Source organism: Pseudopodoces humilis, chromosome 4 (assembly GCF_049639895.1).
Source record: "Pseudopodoces humilis isolate 2021_Gansu_Grassland_sample_001 chromosome 4, ASM4963989v1, whole genome shotgun sequence".
Lineage (NCBI taxonomy): Eukaryota > Metazoa > Chordata > Aves > Passeriformes > Paridae > Pseudopodoces > Pseudopodoces humilis.
The window spans coordinates 29,882,823-29,897,450 of NC_142203.1; the positions used below are offsets into that span (position 1 = coordinate 29,882,823).

The window sequence follows — 14,628 nt, forward strand, 5'->3', positions numbered from 1 at the left end:
GGCACGGCACCTCCCGCCCGCTTCCCTGCGGAGCCCGAGCACTTCCGGGGCAGGGAGGAGGGGGCGGCGGGGGGGGAGGGGGCGGCGAGCGGGCGCTTCCCGGCGGAGAGGCGGAGATGGTGCCGGGCGAGGCGGCCCCGCCGGGGCGGGGCCCGCCGCGGGGCACCGCCGGGGGGGCCGCGGCGGGCAGGAAGCAGCGCGCGGCCGCCCGCAGGAAGGTGGGTCGGGGCCGGGCGCGGGGCCGCGCCGGGCCTGGGCCGGGCAGCGCGGTAACCTCGGTAACGCGGACGCTTGCGATGCGTTCCAGGCCTTTTCCCTGTTCGTCAAAGGCAAGGAGGTGCCGGCCGCGTCGCGGTGTCCCGGCGGCGGAGAGGGCGTGCGGTGGCGGTGCTGCCGGCAGGCGTTCGAGGAGCTGCCCGGCATCCACAGGCACGTGGCTCTGCACCACTCCGGGGACGTGGGGCTGCAGGCCGGGCTCGGTGCCAGCCCGGCGGAGGCCGCAGGCTGCCCCGCAGGCGGCCCGGCCCCGGCCGACAGCGCGGCCCGGCCGAGCGGGCACTCCTGCAGCAACCCGGAGATCTCCTGGGCGCTCCCCGACACAAGCCACGTCAGCCACGACGATCTGACAAGGTAAGGGAGCGCCTCGCCGCTCTGAAGGCCCAGGAGTGGGGTCGACTTGACGTGGTCGTCTACCAGTAGTACTTCCTATGAGATTCAGCCAAGCGACTCGTCTAAGGTACAGGAAGAGTCTTCCCCAATATTCCTCTAGATCTTCGGATTCTTTGGATATCCTTTATGTAAAGAGTTAGATCCAATGCAGTTTTTAATGGATTGAATTATTCGAGCTCTATCATCCTGCGCCATTAAAGCGGGCCCATATGGGTGTTGCTTGACAGCTTGGATCTGTAAGAAAGGATCACAACAGAAAAGAGCAGAACAGCAGGATATGCTCTGCACAGGTTACTTTCTGCTGCTTGTTCAGGTTCCTGAAGGACTCATATAGTTACGAAAAGGTTCACAAAAATGTTTCTGACTATGACATTGTGTGGCTTGTGCCACACAGAATGTGGGAACACGCAATCTCACAAAACATTTTGGCTTTTTAAATTCAGATAGCTCAAATGCTCGAGTTTTTAAGTGCCATTTTGGCGAAGTGAGCATTTAATGGCATGCTTGTGTGCACAAAAGTCAGTTCTTGTGCAATTCTTGTGTTCTGTGTGTGAGGAGAGCATATGGTAGGCCTCTGGCAGCGAGAGTACAGAGGAGTTAATTTTGTAACCAGTCCTGAGTGGGAGCTTTTTTTTAGCTAACATTCCTTCTGTTTGAAATAAGTCAAACCCAGCAGTGCTAATCCCTCCAAAGTTTGTTTGAGTGTTTTTTTTTCTCTACACATCCGCCAGAGGAAAACTGTCTGCTTTTTGAATGGTTACTGCTAATAATATAATTTTGTTCTTTCTTAACATTCTTTTTCTATTTGCTTACCTTTTCCATGTTGTGGGCAGCCAGGTGGGAGAAGTACTCCTCTATTACTGTTACTGTGAGGTGAGGGATCCAGAGAAACTCTGTGCTTGGCAAAAGGCTTTGTGTCAGCATCTACATCTCACTGGCAAGGTAAGGTTTGAAGCAATGGTTCTGTTCTTAAGGAAGAAGCCCCACATTTTTATTCAGTGCATGCTGATGGGCTATGTGGAGAACTAGGTGTGTTTTGCACCAGGAAGTGCTAGTTTATTATGATCCCATTAAGAGAGGCACTCAGACTTGGAAGGTATCTTCTTAGAATTCTGTTCAAGAGGTATCAAAAAAAAAAGAAAAAAAAAAAGAAATACAGATAATCTTATATCCCTTTTGGTGCAGGGAGCCCTGGGTTGTGTGGCGTTGAGTGAACCTCACAGACCACATTGTGCAGACCCTGTCCTTGGAAAGGTTACTCCATTTCCATCACTGTTACACATGGAAACAGGAAAACGAGTCTTTTTATAACTCCTGCTGTCAATCAGAAAGGATATTCACATGAGAAATTCAAGATGTGCTTTTAGATAAATGCAAGGAGATGAAAGTGGCTTAATCACTGGTGTCAGCAGGGAGCTGCAATGCAGGTGTCTCAGCATTAGCAGGCTGGGTGTATCCTGTGGCTAAAGGGCACGTGCAGCATGAGGCAGCCCAAGGGCCAAGCTGGAGGGATAGCATGGGTCTGGGCCTGCTCCCCTCACTGGTCACCTGTATCCTCCCTCCTCAGTGCACAGTGGGCTCCCAGTCAGAGTGGCTGCACCAAGCTGAAAACCATACTGTCGGGAATTAGGCAAGAACATTTTAGACCACACCATGTTGTAGCAGTTCTCATTCCTGCACAGTCAGTTCTCTTCATTCCTAGCAGGCTAGACCAAGGACGTGAGTTGCTTGTGTAGCTGTCCTCTTGAGGCTGTGAGAGAAGGTGAATTTTAGCCACACAAAGCTGATGTTCCTAGGCTGTCTTTCGGGAGAAGGAGGGGGCAATGTGGAGCAGGAGGCTCCTTTACTCTGTGACCTGTCTTCCTAAGTAGCTTCTTGCTCTCTGCCAGTGATACATCAGCACAGCTCCAGGGGTGAAATGTTGTCGTGGATTAATTTATTTTTCTGCTCAGCTGTCTTGCCTGGTAGTTGGTGTTTTGTTCAAGTTTTTTTCCTTTATTTTTTTGTCTCATCTCCAGCATTTACCTTTCCCAATCAGTTGGTTTTTTCCTTGCTTCTTACATTCAATCTTTCCCCCTTTCCCCCACCCCCACTTCGGAGCTTTTGTTCATTTGTCAGTGCTGGAGATAAAATGACTCATCCTAAAATTTAATATTAGATACAATGTTATGCATATTCACATTTTCTTTTTTAGCTGTGTGAGTCATGGGGCACAAGCCTATTGTTCTTTCTGAAGCAACTCCCAGTGGGAATTCTGATGCTGACTGCAGGATTTGCAGACAGCAATTTTACTGTTTATACAGTATTTCTCTGTTTATTGAATGGACTCTTCTGGTTGTCCTGATGTGATTCTTTTAAAATGGCTCAGAAGTGATTGCTAGATTGTTGAGGGTTTTTTTTTTTCTGTTTATTGTCTTTATGTTCAACTTCAGTCTAACAATATTCTCCTTCCTTATTCAGTATTCTCTTTTCTGGATGTGCTCCTGAGCCTGCCCTTTGTCACCCAGTCATATTTTGCTGATTCTACTGTAATCTTTGTGTTGCTGTAACTAAGGCTCAGCCCCAGATTCTCCTCTTGCCTTCTAGGTACGAGTTGCTTCAGAAGGGATTAATGGGACAGTTGGTGGAAGCAAAGTAGCTACCAGTCTCTACATTACAGTTATGCTTTCCCAGCCGCTGTTCAAAAATATTTTGTGTCAAGAGGATTTCAAGGTATGAAAAAATAATTTTAACATAGACATCATTAATGGGGGTAATTCAATTTTCAAGAAGTAAGTGCTTTCCTTCTTGACAGTATTACTTCTGCCGTAGCAGTTCCTCTCCCCCACCACTTACCTAAGTTGGTGGATCTTAACCCTACCAAAAATCTTTGCTGGTTTTTACCAGAATTAGGAGTTTCCATGGGCAGTGATAGCAGCTGCTACAGGCTTTGGCAGCTACGGGTGCAGCCGCAAAGCCCCCCAGGACAGGTGAGTGAGGGAGTGTGCTTAAGCCCCACCATTCTGTTGCAAGCATTTACTCCAGGCTGAGCAGGCATCACAACATACACTTAGCCCAGCAAAGTGTTTGCAGTCGGTCCTCTTCACCCTGATTTGAGATCCTTGACTAGAAGCAGTACTATTGGTTGAGGTTCATGCAAGCTTTGGTGTCCATATAGGTGCTCTGTCAGTTCCATGGATTGGGTATTTTCTAGAGAAAGCACACAGGGACTGTTGAGAGGTTTCTTCCTACTTGACTTGGTGCCTAGCTGGAGCATACGTAGTGATTGCTGTCCTCACGTGGTGAGGGCAGCACTGGTTGGTGCATTTTATGGAATTCTGGTAGGCTTTGGCTGCCAACCACTGTACGTTCTGGTTTCTCTGCAAGGCAGGAAAGCTGCTGCTTAAGCAGCAGCTCTTCTCCACACAGTTTTATTTGCAGGGAGTGCTATTATTTTTTCATAAGCAGCTAGATCAAAGGAGTTGGTGAAACTTGCGAAACTCAAATTCCATGCTGAGCTGCAGTGATGATTCAGTCTTAGCTTTATAAGTGTCTGTTATGCTTGGCTGAATTTCAAGAGGAGTTGTGTTAGAGTCATATGTAGATGCAGAAACAGAACAGGGATGGAATTTTACCCTGACCTTGGCAAAACCTTCAACCTTGCATGATCTCTCTGCGCATCAGTGTTCGTGCATTAGTGGACTATGGTGTTTGATGTCTCACCTCCTCCTAAATGTTCTATACCCACGTGAGTGAGGCTTTCAGGTTGCTGTGCCATGAAGACGTGGGCTAGGAGAGTGAGAACCATGCTTGGGGCTTTGTATATACCCAGTGGCCACTACAGTACCTGCAGACTGATTTCCATAATAGTTGGAACAGTGCTGCACAGCACTGCACTCTCTTTGTGGATTTATATACTTGATGGTGCCTAAGCCATGTTTGAGGCTCAGCCCTGCAGAAATTCTCACTGCCTGTAGCCTGCAGTGGAGGTGCCTTCCACAAAAGGGCTTACCAGGACTTCTGAAGGGGGAATCCCATACTTGAGTTTGGTGTTAAGGAAAGGTGCCAGCCTCCACTGTTAACAAATCTTATGCCTGGCTAACCTCCCCTACATCTCCTTCACATGCATGGACACTGCAGTTCCTATCACACACATCATGACTGGAGGCACAGCTGTGCTTGTGTCTGGTGCCAGAGGGATGACGAGAACTACAGGGCCTGGATGTGGCAACATGATCCATTACTGGAGGATGTTATTTAATATTATATTATTTATATTGTTTAATATTAGTAAATAGTCTGGGTCAGAATGCTTTTTCTTGAGGTAAGTGGTAGTAACATGTTTCTGACATCCCTGCACCTCCAACCAAATGCTGTCTCACCTGCAGAGTTGTCATTGGGCCTAAGACATCTGTCTCCCATGTTGTGTTAGGGGTCTGCTGCCTAAACTTCAGGATTTAGAGTGTGGATTTCAGCAGGAAAGACATTTCTTTCCCTCAGCCACAAAGATATTTTCATATTCTAATGAACTGTAGAATTCAAGCGAGTGGGTAATTTTAATTTTGACACCAAGCAAATTTTGGTGAATTGTTCTCGTGTTTGATTTCCTAGAGCAGTGCAGGAGGAGCTCACTGTTTCCCAGACCTTCGAGTTGGAGTATTCAAAGAAATTGTACCTATGGGCATTGATCCAAAGATAGTGTCTTATAAGGAAACTGGTAAGTTTATGTAATGGAAAATAAAGCCTCTCATCCAAGTGAGAGGTGAGTGAAGAGTAAAATACCTTCATCAAAAATACTTCCCTTTGCATAATGGCCAGAACACAGGAGAAGCAGATACAGAAATTCATATCTCACTGGTAGTCAAAAGCTACTGGTGCCAAGGATTTGCTGGCCCAGATCTTGGCTAGCCTCAGAAAACTTCAGAATTAACTATAGGTTTTGTGGGAGAGTTGAGGTGACACAAAGCAGTTACTTTGTTCTGGGGCAGGGACTGCTGACTTGGCTTCACTCATTTTGGAGCCAACAGCCATGCTCCTGCCTTTTGCACTAAGCAGATCCAAGTTCTGAATGAGCTCCATCTGACTGCATTTGTTTTGTGCTAACTGTAGCTGCTTAGTGTGGATTACACCTGATAAGGTGTTCCTGGCTGTGGATTTGCTGTAAGGATGCTTACATAGGCGGTAAGCAGTAAGCACAGCAAATAGCAATTAACAGAACAACTTTGGGCTTTTTTCCCCACCAAGAGGTTTTGTTGGTGCCAAACTTCTGCAGCATCTTTTTGTGGATTTGGAAGATGATTATTTTTTGTACCCATTTTTTGGTAGTTTGTGGGATGCATGTTTGGCTATTTCCTTTTTTTACCTTTTTCTTGCTATTTTGCAGCATTTTACAGAGATGGTTCCTGTTACTCTGGCAGGTTGTTTATAGGGATGTTTTTTAAAAACGTAAAGAATTTTGCTGGTGGAGCTTTTCAGTTTTTAATTAGATTAAGAGTCCTAAGCCCTTGAGGTTGACAAAATTTATGTAAATTGAGTTGTACTGAAAGTAGTACATGTTTATAGAAATTTTCCATTGTAATCGAGAAGAGCTTAATTTAAAAAATTTGGTTTCTGTCCCTCCAAATATAATGGCAGATGAGCAAAGAGAAGTGGAACATGTCACTCCCTCTTCTATAGCTCTAAGAATAGCCAGGGGGATGCAAAAAAAGATTACAGAGATAAGTACCTGTCTGCTGCCTCTTCCTTTGTGTGGAAGAGTGTTGTTTTCTTTCATTTGCCAGTAGGAAGCCAAACATGGATAAACTTAGCTGATTGAGTTGGGATGAAAACTCTGTGAACAATCACAGAAAAGTTTTGTTTGGAAGTCTGAGGAGAATCTGAATCAGTGATCTCATATATGACATTGTTTCATAGTTCGGCTTCTCACTTCTCTTCCCCCTCCCTCTTTTTTTTTTTTTTTTTTCTCTTTTTTTTTTTTGTTTTTTTTTTCTGTTTGTTTTGTTTTGGTTTGGTTTTGTTTTTGTTTTGTTAAAGGAATCCATTTATCCCCTCAGGAATTTCATAGAGAAGTAGAACAGTATTTGTCTCAGGCCACTCAAGGACAAAGCGATACCATCTTGCTGGACTGTAGGAACTTCTATGAAAGTAAAATAGTAAGTTCTGCTTGCCTTTCTTTACAGGTGCTGGGATGAAGTATTTACGATTGTGAGGGTGTAACCTTACTGTTAGAAGAGATTACATTCTCCAGATTGGCTGTAACGTTTGCAAAGTGCAGTTTAGTAATGAGTATTAGACACAAGCAGTAGAGGACCTGCCCAGCAACTCAGGATGGAGCCTGCTGGCCAAGTGCTTACACAGCATGGGGCAGGAAGAAAGAAGTGGTCCATACAACAAGAGCATGAATGTTTGAAGTAGTGTGATTTGTAGGGATGTTTTTCAACATTTTTTGTCTTGTCCCATCTGTCAGAAAGAAATGGGCAATCGACTGTCACAACCACCACCCCTCATGCACTGTTGTGGTTTGTCCTCTCTCTGACAGCTCTGCTTAGCTCTCTCTTCTTTGTTTCAATGACGAGACTTGCTGTGTCCAGAACCCTCCTACAGATTTTAACAATCATTTTGATGCATAAATGCAGCTGAGGAGCTGCCTAAAACAGCTGCAGTGAGCTGAATATTCCAGCCCAAAGGTTTGTTACTTCCTCTAGTCTGAGGCACAAATCTTACCAGTAACAGTGCTTGTAAACAATTGCATGGCCATCTAATTGCAGGGACATTTCCAGGGCTGTCTGGCTCCAGATATCAGGAAGTTCAGCTATTTTCCAAGCTATGTAGATGAAAACCTGGAGCTTTTTAAAGATAAGCGGGTACTGATGTACTGCACAGGAGGGATTCGTTGTGAAAGAGGCTCTGCTTACCTCAGGAGCAAGGTAAGGTGTCATTCTGAGGGCACAAGTGTCGGGGAGTTGTGGCTGCTTTAAGGGCACCTGTCTTTTGTCTTGCTGCTGAATTCTAACTGTGCACAAACTGCAGAATGCACAGGTGGGGAGACAAGTGCCTCTGACATGTGCTTGTCTCATGCTGTCTGTCAAGGACCTGGATAGTTCAGTGTGGCTCAGTATGACCTGCATGGACTAGTGTTACAGCAGTGAAAATAATTACATAACCCATTTCCTGAGAAGAGGTATTTGTAGGACTGTTTTAGGAGGGCTTGAAAATACTCTGCAATGTTTCCACAGACTGTCCAGGTTATGCTCTGTGGTCATTACTGCACAGCTTGAGCATCTCAAAGTGGTGAAAATTAGTCAGTCAGTGCTTTTGCTAGTGTTGCAGAACTAAATCCAGCACAGTGCATTGTTCTAATTGTGTTCTAAAATTTTCATCCCGCTCTTCTCCTGGATCCTTCTCTCAAGGATCAAGGGAGCAGAACACAAAGGTTCTCCAAAGATTTAAGCTTTGGGATTCTTTTTTTCTGCTGCATCAATGTGAACCCTGCAAAATTCTGCTTCTACTAACTGTTAACTAGATAAAATCTGAATAACAAGTTCATGGAGGTTCAAAAGCATTTGATCTGTGATGCAGCAAACCTTCCTCAGGTGAGGAGGTTACCACTTTCTTCTGAGTGTTGGGTTTGTGCCAACAGTCCAGCATTGTGGAGCTACGCAGTACTCTCTGGTGGCACTGTCTAGAGCTGTGGCTGCACATGGTGCCATCTGATGGTCACTGAGAGGCTGCTGCTTTTCACTGACCCCTGGCATTTACAGCATTTGCTTTGGGAACTCTGGCACACCACCACTGCTGTGGTCTCCTTCAGCTTTTCTGCTAATATGCTTTAAACAGGCAGTGTGCAGAGAGGTTTACCAGCTAAAAGGTGGAATTCACAAGTACCTAGAAGAGTTTCCAGATGGATTCTACAGGGGGAAGCTGTTTGTATTTGATGATCGTTACGCCATTTGTTCCAATGAAGATATCATCTCAGGTAGGACTAGATAATGTAAGTGCAGAAGGCTGGGAAGCTATTGCAGTCATTTCCAGAGGTGTGCAGGATAGGGACAGCCAAACTGGCCTGTGTAGTTCTTCCTCATACTTGGTTTGATCTCATAGTGCTGTCACTTCTCGTGATGACTATCAACACTATGACTTTAACATGTAAAACAGAAATGAGAGGAAAGGGGGTCACTAACAAGAATTCACTAAAACTGGAGCACTAGAATGAAGTATCCCCTGCAGAACAGCTCTGTTATGAGCCATCTGCACCTATGGAGACTTAGGTCCAGCACTACAGCTGTCATTACCTGCTTGTTGCCCACAGTGCTGTTCAGACTCTGGTTGACCAAGTGACCGAAGTCTTAAATATTTCTCCTGCTGCCAGCAGTCCTCTGCTCCAGCAGTCTCACAGAATATCAACAAAGACTTCCAGGTATTGGGAGAGTAGTGGCACAATGCTCTACAGCACTTTGTTATTTTAATGCTTAAGAAATTCTATATCCAATGGCATTTCACTGGCCTCTAGCAGAAGTTGTTAAGAACATTGCCTGATTTTCTGGCTGGGATTGCTCTTCAATTACTGCAAATTAAGTAATATCTGACTGTGCTATCAGTTGCCAGATACAAGTATCTAGAATTTGGCTCTAGCCCTTCTTTTAAGGGAGCAGTGCTGTTTTTTCTCTGAGTTGGTAACCTTTCAAGCATAACCTCCCATTCCTCCTCTGCAATGACTCTATACATCTTGAAAAGGGGCGTGACGTGGTGTGGAAACAGAACACATTCTGGTTACATCACAGCCACGCCTACAGAAGTTTCAAGGGGAAGTGCTGTGGTATGCACCTTCTTGGTACAGCTAAATCTGGGCTGTAGCTTTCAGTTAAATAGTTAAAACCTGTGATGTTCTGGAAGGACTCTACCAGGACTGCACATGGCACCCTGCCTGCAAAAGCCATTGTTTGTAGATGGAAGGAAGTTCCATGGCATCCCCTTCCCCAGCAGGTGACATTCCTGCATACTGGCTTAGTTGCCACCTGCAACTTTCTTCACCTGTATCTTTCTTCTTCTCTTAGCAGTAAGAATCTCTAAATCTGTCTATTCAGAGCTAGAGAAAGCACCAGTGAGCACTCTCCTCTTTTCCAGAGGGAAAACTGTCTTAAGTATGTCAAAAAAGATGTTTTAAAATGAACTAGATTCTAGAAGATCAAGCTAAACGGGAATTAAAAACCTGCAAGACAATAGCCACTTAAATGAGAGCTGGCAGCCCCCTGGTGCCTTGCAAGCCCTCTGCAAGGGAACAGCAAGAGCAGTATGGGTGTTAACTTTTTATTCTCCTCCTCCCTCCAGCATGCAGATACTGTGGGGTGCTGTGGGACCAATATAAACTTTGTTCCAGTCAGCACTGCCGGCAGCTTGTCCTGACATGTCCAAGTTGTTCCAACAAAGGTCTTACAGCTTGCTGTCCTGTTTGTCAAGAGAAGGAGCTCAAGGTGACTTCAAGGGCTTCAGGACAGACACTTAAGGAGGAATGTGATTGCACAAGGAGACGACCAAGGGTACCAGTTGAACGTGTCTCGCCAAAGATGCTGGGCACAGGAAAAGATTAAGCTGTTTCATCGGTTAATCTGGCATGTGCTCATGTGAAGGGCTTCTGTAACCAGATTCTATCTGTTAATCAGTTAGGTTTGGAAATTATGAAAATATGTTGGCTTGGAAAGTCTTGTTCATATGCTGCCTTTAAACATAGAATATGCCCTGAAAACCATCCATTACTTGCCTGTAAATTACCAGAGTGCCCAATCCATCACCAGCACTACAGGATCCCTCTCTCTGGGTACAGTCTTGTAGTGCGGCCTTTACCATGGGGATTTTGGAGCAGAGTATCTGCAATGTGATAGAGCTGCTCACAATTCAAAAGAAACTGAAGGAAATCAAGAGCAATTCAGTTTTTTCTTCCTGCATGGAGATCAACCTGTCTGACCTCTCCAAGGATCATGCATCTGCTTCAATAGCTTGTAGTGAGGTGTGCAAACAGATTTACCAATTTGGTGTGGGTTTGTGACCAGATTAGATGAAGATATATTCCACATGCACACCATTGACCTGCATCTCTTGCTTTATACCAGTGAGAAGCAAGGCAAAATTACCTGAAATTACTGACTTAACTCTCCTGTAAAACTGGCTGAAGGCAGCATAAGGAGCTGGAGCAAAGGCCCAGAGATACTGTTTGCCCAGCCATACTTGTGTGACCTGTAGGATGAACAGCAAACGCAATCTTCTTTGCTGTGCTCAGTCTCCCTGGGAACTGTTTTTTCCCCTGAACTTGTCAATGTATGAAATATGCAGGGCTCAGCTCTGCTTGCACTAAAAAAACCTGACAGCTTGAAGCATGTTGAAACAAGCACACAAAGAGGGGAGCACAGAGACTGCCAAAATAACAACATCATGGCACTGGAAGTGATGCATGTGTGCATAAATGTCAGCAACAGCTATGAGAAGACTGCAAGATCCTTTATCCAAGTTAAATAATTCAAGTTTTGGGGAGCATTTTTGCTTTTTAAACAAGTTTTTTAAAACCTGCAAGATGTTTATGCAATTTCCAGCACTTGTTAGTGGAGAAATTGTCTTTGAAGGGACCTACAGCAAATGAGCTTAAAATACTGCCTCACGTGCTGTATTGTGTGCCTGATGCTGTAGAATGTACAGAAAGGATTTATTAATAGTGTGGAAGATGTGTCTTGACCGAAAAATGTCTTTGAAATTCACCTGTCACTCTGGGAACTATACAGTAAGTCATTAGGACATCAAAATCACTAGGTTTGGAGTTTTTTTACTGGCAAATGCTTTTAAAAGCAAGAAAAGAGTTTCTTAAGTTTCTGCAGTTGCTTAATGACAGGGCTATGTTATTTTCAGATTGTATCTTTCTCCCATGGTGCTATTAATTCAGCAAGGCTTGACTTGCAACTTAAATACATGGGCATTGGTTCCATTAAAGCCATGACAAACATTTCTTCTTGCTTCCAGTATTGCTACCATGAAATGAATGGTTCACCAGCTGTCCCCATGACAATTCCATTTATGAGGCAAAACCCTGGATCTTAGGAATATTTCCTTTGGGAGTCTTTCTAGGATAGTATTTAACCCATTCTAGAGAAGAAATCAGAAAATTCCGATCAATAGACACCTTCATCAGAAGTCTGAGCAGTGCCAATGTCTCCCTGGTTTCCTGGTCCCTGCTGGCTGGTTAACCTCTGTGGTTTTGAGGACTGGAGTATTTGTGAAGAAACATGTAAGCTCTACTTGTGGGTCTGGTCTAAAGCACTGATGGGGAGTGCCCCATGATCTTCCTGTGTTAGGCTAAAAAGAACACAGTTTTGTAATTCAGTCTATCAGCAGGTCTGGAATACTGTAATCAATTTGTAATGCTGTTTCTGTACTTACCAGTACAGGATGGCAACAATTACATTTTATATGTAAATTTCTGAAACATCTATGATAAATGACCTTTAGTGCTTCCATTATAATTTTTTAAGTACTGCACAAATACACTTCACATGATGTGTTGGAGGTGCTTAATTCTGCAGAGATAAACACTGAAACCTAGCTAGTCTGCCACATGGTAGACCTGGCTATAGGGTACAATTCTCCTGAGAGCTCCTTGCAGCTGGAGATTCTACCTCAAAGGCAGAGGGGAGCCATGAGGCCTCTTCTGGTCCTTGCTGCACTAAGGCAGGGAGGAGAAGGATGTGAGATGTACAGATGGAGTCCCATAAAGCCATGTTCTCTCTGCTGCAGAGAGCAGAGAAGGGGATAAGATAACCTTCTTAGCCTGCTTCTTGCAAGTTAACCCATAAGGGGCTCTCTGTCCTGTTTTCTGGGTTAGTATTGTCAGATAAATGCAAATAAGGACTTGCTATGTGGAAAGCTATGTGGCAGCATCCAGGCATCTTGGTGGTAAAGCCTGAGAGAAGGCACATCAGCTCCAGGAGAGGGAAGAGTTTTCAGAGGGTTAGACTGTGACTGCCAGATGCTGCAGTCACCACATGGCTTTTCCTCTCTTTTCCTGGGGAGCTGCTGGGCCAACAGGGATATACATTTGCTCCTAAGTATCATCACTTTGTAGCTCCATTGCTGCACAGCTTAAAGCATTTCACTGTACTGCCTGCTGCCTCAGCACTGTCTGACTCTGCTTCACCACCCTCAGCTGTCAGATGCATCCTACAGCAAAACAGCTCTGTGAGGATCAGCCAAGGAACCTGGAATGATCCTGACAGCTTAATATACCTTTGGGCTGCAAGGTTAATGTGGATGCTGCTACAGTGAAACACAGGACAGAGGGGTTTTTTTTTGTTTTGTTTTGTGTTTGGGGTTTTTTTTTTGTTGTTGTTGTTTTTTGGGTTTTTTTGCTAAGGACTGTAGTAGTATCCATTGTAGTGCTCCTTGGTCTGCAGATGCATCTCCTTGCCTGTCTGTGCTTCTTGGTACCACTAGGATTTTCCAGGATAAGATTCATTTACGTTCTGAAACCAAGGGAAGGGATGAGCCTGTGTCGTGCAAATCTGACTGGATGGCTCAGATTAAAGTGTGTGGCTCTGATAGATGATTGAGTTGGTAATTTCAAAGTCTTCATGGTGCACATAGAAGGAAGTACTTTTTAAGTCTGCTGGTTTTTTCATTTTAATATGTTTTCAAGTATTTTTCTTCCACATTTATTTTCTGATACAGAACTTGCACAGTGGAGGGAACAAGCTATAGTGAAGTATTTTATATGACAACACAGGCACATTTAGTAAGATTTGAAGAGCAACAAGTGTGTTTCCCACGTTGCTGAATGGTGTTTCTCTGCTTCACTGATCATAGCTAAATCATCAGTGGTGATTGTGCAATCTCTGAAGAAACCTCTGGGACTTTTGCCAGAACGTATGTAAAAGCCTGAAAAACTTCCACTATTTAGCAGACATTTAAAGGCAGATTTCTAGCAAGAGAGAACATTTTCTAGCATGTGTCATCTGCCCAAGATTAAAGTTTCAGTACAGCAATGCTTATTCCATGGAGACTTCTTACTGAGCAGGATCCCACCCACATTAGCAGTGGGAGTTTGCAGGTGCTGGGTCCGGTCCACTGCAGGTCTGGGAGATACACAAGTCTGTGGGGAATTCCTCCTAGGCTGGATGATGAGTGTACACTGACAAAATGCTTTGAGATCGTACATAGTGTAAGTTCAGATTTGGGGTATTTCACTTCACAGCTTTTTTTCGGGCACAACATTTATTCTTGCATTTATGTAGACATAAGGGACAGCAGAAAAAGAAATAATTCCTAGCAGAACAAAATTTAATTAATGGATATGGTAATTTAGGAAAAACAGGAAAGGCAGAGAATTTGACCTGTCTCCAGTTAATATCTAGACAAATGCTTTTAACATACGGAAACGGAAAGGAGTGGGGAGTAGAAGAGAAGGTTCTCATTTGCCAATTAGTTTGGCCATCCCTGGGGGTTAGGGTTTGCATCACACCTATAAGAATGACTGTTTTCTTCACACATGCATGGGATTGAAGGATGTTCACCCGTCTAAACCACTTGATTTTTGAGGCTTTGTTTTATATTCGGTGGCCTTAAGTTCCATTTAATCAGGGGGTGGAGATCAGGTTTTTTTGTAAGAAACACTAGGATGCATTTGAAACAGCATCTTCAATTAAATGATTCAGCAAACGTTGGTAAAAATATTGTAACTTGCAATTCTTTAAATTAGCCATGTTTCCAGACGTTAGAAGTGCTTGTTAAACTAGTCACTCCTCTGTAGTTACTTGAGGTCAACTTTAAAAAAAAAACTAAATAAAGTATTTTTTTAATACTTCTATAATTTGTGTGAAACAATTGTATCTTTCACTCATGCATACCACATCCTAACTTTATAAAACCGTGCAGTAAGTTTATAGAAAAATTAATCCCCTTTAACGCTGGATTGTACTCTAAGCTGAGGTTGTGTAGAATTGACAC

General features: G+C 44.2%; 1 protein-coding gene across 1 annotated transcript; it reads left to right on the forward strand.

Annotated features, from left to right (window-relative positions):
- Positions 1 to 116: 116 nt before the first annotated feature.
- Positions 117 to 14,491, forward strand: TSTD2 (thiosulfate sulfurtransferase like domain containing 2). Its single transcript, XM_005529959.3, has 9 exons — positions 117 to 218; positions 308 to 630; positions 1,503 to 1,611; positions 3,256 to 3,381; positions 5,260 to 5,365; positions 6,682 to 6,800; positions 7,416 to 7,574; positions 8,485 to 8,623; positions 9,976 to 14,491. The coding sequence occupies exons 1-9, from the start codon at positions 117 to 119 to the stop codon at positions 10,233 to 10,235; spliced, it is 1,443 nt and encodes a 480-aa protein (XP_005530016.2). The 3' UTR covers positions 10,236 to 14,491.
- Positions 14,492 to 14,628: the final 137 nt, after the last annotated feature.